Source organism: Poecilia reticulata, unplaced genomic scaffold (genome assembly GCF_000633615.1).
Source record: "Poecilia reticulata strain Guanapo unplaced genomic scaffold, Guppy_female_1.0+MT scaffold_181, whole genome shotgun sequence".
Classification (NCBI taxonomy): domain Eukaryota; kingdom Metazoa; phylum Chordata; class Actinopteri; order Cyprinodontiformes; family Poeciliidae; genus Poecilia; species Poecilia reticulata.
The window spans coordinates 204554-210427 of record NW_007615018.1 but is presented as its reverse complement, the minus strand read 5'-3'; the positions used below and the strand labels follow the sequence as shown (position 1 = coordinate 210427).

Here is a 5874-nt window from a genome sequence, read left to right as displayed (position 1 = left end):
CCCCCCACCGTGTTGTCATGCAAACATCTCCATAGCAACAAGCAGCTGCAGACCAAGAGACTAGAAAAGACCATAGAAACGTGAAAACGATGCAGGACCGGTCAGAACCAGAACCAAGCGGCCCGTTGGACCGGTTGAAATCCTCCAGGGGAACCAGAACCGCCTGGGATCTGGACGCAGACCTCAGGTGATCATGGCGTCTGGTTCCTCGAGGCTCCGCCCCTCGCTCCCCGCAGGGCGGCGGCCCGTTAGCAGACCGCTAACGAGCCGACCCGTTTACACCTGGATTTACCTAAAGCTGCGGTTCTGTCGAGGCGTCTGGGTCCGCCCGGTTCCGCCTGTCGCGCTGCACACCAACACACCTGGCTGGGCAGGTGGGGGCACGCGGGAGGGGGCGGGGCTTCCTGCTCCAGTCCTGCATGAACCGAGTCTGTCTGGATCCCAGTGGAGTCAGAACCGGGCCTCCTCAAAGTTCTGGAGAAACTGCCCCTCACCGGTTCTACTGCTTCCAGAACCAGAACCAGAACCAGAACCGGCTCAGACAAACACGCCACCAATCGTGACCATGATCAGGAAGAGTTCTGGATCCTGATTGGGCGGGGCGGTTCTGGAGGTTCTGCTCAGCGGTCCCAGCAGAACCCAGCAGAACGTGACGGAAAGCTGTGGAATAATAACAAAAACAGACAGAAGTCACACGATCGGGTCCGACCGAACGCCGTTTCCCTCTGGGCCAATCAGAGGCCGCGTCCGGCCACAGGAAGTCTCTCCAGACCGTCTCCCAGTGACATCACCGAGGGGGCGGGGCCAGGAACGACGGGGATGGAGGAAGGACGCGAGCCGGCAGCCCTGAGGCTCCGCCCTCACTGGGCGGGGGCGGGGCTGGCGGCGGCGGGCGGCTGCACGTTGTCGGCCAGGTTGTGGGCGTGCTCCAGGAACAGGTCTTTGAGGACGCTCAGCTCCTTGCTCAGCAGCTTGATCTTGGCCTCCAGCCGCTCGTTCTCCTCCTTCAGCTCGTTGACGCGCTGCTGCGTGTCCATGGCCTTCTGCTTGCTGCGCATGCGGCTCTTCTTCACCGCCAGGTTGTTGCGCTCGCGCCGCTGCCGGTACTCATCGCTGTCCTTGTCCACGCTGGGCTTCTTCATCTTGCTGGGCGGCGCCGCCTTTCCTCCGGCGGCTGACGGGTTGGCGGGGACGAGCTGGGGGACCTGCTGCAGTCCGGCGAGGGACGCTGCGTTGGACGCTGCGGCGGCGTGCGCCTGGCTCTGGATGACGCTCACGCCGTTGGGCTCTGCTGTGATGAGGTTCGGCTGTGGCGGCCGGCTCATTTGGATGTGCTGCCTGCAGGAGCTCAGGTCTGACCGGAGCCGGACGGGTCAGAACCACAGGACGGGTCTGCAGGACAACACGGGGACACATCAATAACCATGATATTATAATTGTAGAACAGCGCCGCCCTGGTGGCAGCATGTTGGAGCACTCGGTTGCCCTGGTTTTGGATCATTTTTTCGCCTGGTTCTGGTTGTGGATTTCTGCTGTACTTTTGATATGATGCGTAACCATGGCAACAGAGTTGTTTTTAATCACTGAACTGTCAGAGGCCTCTTCAGATTCGCTGCACCACTGACTGCTCCTGGAGATCCTTCCTTCAACATGAGTCATGACGACATTTCATTTCATTTGGAAGGAATAATAATAAATAAACGTCAATAAATTAATAAACGTCCAGTGATCGCCGTTATTCCTGATGACGTCACTCCACGCTGTGAAGCCGCGCCGCGCTGTGATTGGTCGGCACGTTGCTATGGAGCGGCTGCCCTGTGTGTAGCAGAACTCGCTCCGGGTGAAACAGCGGCTGTTGCCTGCTGTTGCATCATCAGTGAGGGGAACTCCGAGTCATGCGGGTCTCAGCACAAACCTCACTTTTCAAAACCGAACCGAACCGAGTCCCAACATCAATACATAAAGCCAAACAGAACCGGGAAACTGGGCCGAACGACGTCGATTAAACGGATCATTTCCCGAAACCGACATAACTTTTAGTCCAATTAAAGCAGCTCGTTTCCTCCCTCATCTACCGACACCCTGAGCTCAAAGTACCGCCTGCTGGTCGCTAGACGCGGTTTAAGACCCGAACCGGGTCGAACCGGGTTAATTTCTCAGATTTTAATCGAACGAGTTAGCCGTTAGCCTATTAGCACCCGCTGCTAACGCTCTTCGAGGATAAATCTGTGTTTCTGAGCCAAAAAGTCAAAGTTTACCTTCACCAGGAGACCGCGTGGTTAACCTGGAGTCTATCCGGACCGATATGGGATAGAAAGTGCCACTTTAACTCCGTCTCCGGCCGCTCTCACTGTTTTTGTTTGGAACATGGACAGCAGCCGATTGCGAAATCTCCCTTTACCATGTTCGGCAATGTTTGGAATCAGCCAATCAGGGCCGAGGAGGCGGCGGCGTAAAGATCTCTGGACCAATCAGAGTTCAGCATTTACAAGAGTGATGCAATTCCTTGCTGGAGTGATATGTGGACGGACCAATAGAAAGCGGCCTTTCTGTTGGTTTTGTTTATGTAATATGAGGTTGGTCAGATGAGTTCAGACATGTATGACTTCATTTGATCCTCTCTTCCTGAAACCGGTTCCTTATGAAACACCTAATATATAAATATGTATCAATGTATTTAGAATTACTTTATAATACACATATTTTATAGAGTTGTGGGTTTTAAAGGTTGAACATATTTTTAGCAACATACTGAGTGATACGTGACTGTAACTGCTTTATGTTTATCATTGTTTTATTGTGTTGGGACTACCTACCACATCAATAACGTATTATCTTATATTAATATAATCAGACTGAATCCACCACAGGAGCGTCATCATACTGCTGCAACTCAACAAGTTTTGTTTATTTTATTTCTTCAAATGAAAATCAATTATTATACAGATTGAACAGAAAGGGAACCTGGATGTAACTGTGTGGACACAAAGACCAAAATGAATTTAAATTTAAATTTAACTTAATGAATAAATCTTCATCAGTGACGCGAATAGAGTTAATCATTACTTCGTCATGAAGTTAATTTATTTTTATAATTTAATAATGAAACTCGGGCTGCACATGTTCTCCCTGCATGGTGGGTTTTCTCCAGGTTCTCCGGTTTCCTTCCACAGTCCAGAAACATGACTGTCAGGTTAACTGGTCTGTCTAAATTCTGCCAGTGTGTGTGTGTGTGTGTGTGTGTGTGTGTGTGTGTGTGTTGCCCTGTGACAGACTGGTGACCTGTCCAGGTGACCTGGACAGGTGACCCCGCCTCCAGCCCGGAACCTTAGCTGGAGGCAGCAGCTCCTCCTGACCCACTGAGGGACCAGGAGTTAGAAAATGGATGGATGGAAAAAGTGAAACTCAGTATTGTAATGTGCTCATAGATCCTCTGGTTCTGTTGTTTCCCTTGATTCTGACTTCCAGGTGATAAAAAACAAGATTCAGTTTGTCTGAAAATTTCAGATTTAAGCCGATTTAAATCCGTGACGTGTCGTAGACCGGATGCGGTTCTGACAGGATGTTGCAAAACGTCCTGGTAGACGGAGCCGCAGGTTTGGACCCGATGAACCCGTTGGACCAGTAGTCAGAAAATCCCCACTAACAGAGGGCGAGTCGGACTGGACCTCCAGAAGCCCAGTTCTGCTCTGCTGAGCCGGTTCTGATGTGTCTCTGGTTCAGGATCCTCGGCTCCGATCCGTTGGAAGATTGCAGGAGATTAAAACCTGGATGGCACCAAACTCTCTGCTTTGAAATTCTGAGCAGACAGAAGTTGTTTGTTGACCAGGAAAAAAAAACGGGATGATTTCACTAAAAGAACCAGCGGAGATTCTGGACCGGACGCTTTGGAGCGTCTGGTTCAGAAGCGCAGCTTTTGGTAGAAACGGCGCGTTTAATTCAAGTCAGAACAGAGAATGTAATGTGTTAGTCCTTTTATAGTCCAAGCAGAGGAGCTGCAGTTTATCTTGAGGAAATAAATGACGGTGCAGAAGATAATTAGACCGTAACATGCGCAGTGCGCTGCACAGCTAATGCGGACGCGAAGAATTAAACTGAACTCATCCTGCAGTTTCAACAAATGGAGCCTCCTGGGTTCACGTTACCTTCCCTCACCCAGGAACAGAGCGGCAGACAGAACATCTGTCCGTTTCGGAGAAGCGAAACCAAAAACATAAAATAAAATAAATCCTGGTAGAAGCGAACAGGGAAAGTTCAACTGATCGGTTTGGTTCAGGCAGATCCAACTGCCCGATGAACCAGTGCAGGTTTCTCTGCAGATGAGAACCAGGAGGAATTTGTGAAGCTGTGCGTTCAGACCGCAGCAGGTGAAGTGGAGTCATTTAATTTAATTTATAAGTTATTGGGGCCACAGTCAGAGGTTTGTGTCACTAGAAAAAGTTACTTGCGTTTATCTGCTTTATGTGTGATGGGATCTGGATTCACGGTCAACTAGTGAATATTAACTAAACCGCATAGAAATGCAGCTAAATAGCCGATTTTAACGTGATTATAATTTGACCGGTAAAAATAGAACATGACAGATTTTTTAAATCCTGTCGGTCAAGATAACGGAGAACAAAAACGTCTAGCGCGACCAGCAGAGATAACCAGGTAACCAGCAGAGATAACCAGCAGAGATAACCAGGTAACCAGCAGAGATAACCAGNTAACCAGCAGAGATAACCAGGTAACCAGCAGAGATAACCAGATAACCAGCAGAGATAACCAGGTAACAAGCAGAGATAACCAGATAACCAGCAGAGATAACCAGTAGAGATAACCAGATAACCAGCAGATATAACCAGATAACCAGGTAACCAGATAACCAGCAGAGATAACCAGCAGATATTACCAGGTAACTAGCAGAGATAACCAGGTAACCAGTAGAGATAACCAGGTAACCAGCAGAGATAACCAGATAACCTGCAAAGATAACCAGGTAACCAGCAGAGATAACCAGGTATCCAGGTAACCAGCAGAGATAACCAGATAACTAGCAGAGATGACTAGCACTCTCTAGACTTCACACCTTCCTCTCTGATAAAGCTGACAGTCTCTTGTCTGGGGTTATCCTGAGCCATTTCTGTAGTTATGATGCTACCAGCTGAAGGACAAACTGACCTTTTTTCTTCACTTCCTTCTCCTACTGTCAGGAATGGAAGTGGTGAGGAGAATGGCGCCAAGACCCAGGTAAGATAATGAATATGATTTAATGATATAATGCTTGGTAATTGTCCAGGACAGGCAGCACGGCAGGAAACTAGCACACAGCTAAATGCTGGTAGCAACTGACTTGAAGGACTAAATAAGAGCGAACACAAACCAGGACTTAGCAGTTCTACTGGAGCGTGACAACAAACTTAGACAAGGATCCGATGAAGAACACAGACAACAGGTGGGACTAAATACACACGGGGTTAATCACGGGAACGATACACACCGGGGAGACGATCAACGGGGAACGACGCAGAGACGGGACTAACAGGATCACACAGAAAAACTCAAAATTAAACACAGAAACACGGATCATGACACCTACTACTCTCCAATTTGCATTATTGTTTCAACTGTTAACTATTTGTTTTCTCCCGACAGAAGCTACAACATGTCTGGCGTTCTGATTGGCTGATTCCTTCCTGGAGGCGGGGCTTCCGCTGACTTAATGCTGCCATCACCTAAAACCATCTGTTTTTACTTTTCTCTAACATTGAAAGTTATACTGGTTCAGTTCTTCTGCTGCATCTTCTCAAACCTCCAGTTGATCGTGGCAGACGTCCGCTGGTTCTGACTCGGTTCTGGTTCTGACTCGGTTCTGGTTCTGACTCGGTTCTG

General features: G+C 49.2%; 1 protein-coding gene across 1 annotated transcript; it reads right to left on the bottom strand.

Moving 5' to 3' along the window:
• Positions 1-204: 204 nt before the first annotated feature.
• On the bottom strand, positions 205-2427 carry cebpg (CCAAT enhancer binding protein gamma). The gene is made up of 2 exons (XM_008402073.2): positions 2259-2427; positions 205-1392 (listed from the first exon to the last, which is right to left on the bottom strand). Exon 2 carries the CDS (start codon positions 1323-1325, stop codon positions 861-863), a length of 465 nt encoding a protein of 154 aa, XP_008400295.1. The 5' UTR covers positions 1326-1392; positions 2259-2427; the 3' UTR covers positions 205-860.
• Positions 2428-5874: the final 3447 nt, after the last annotated feature.

What these genes read in the sequence shown, in the direction of transcription:
- cebpg (XM_008402073.2), bottom strand. Translation starts at nt 1,325, where the DNA reads ATGAGCCGGCCGCCACAGCCGAACCTCATCACAGCAGAGCCCAACGGC.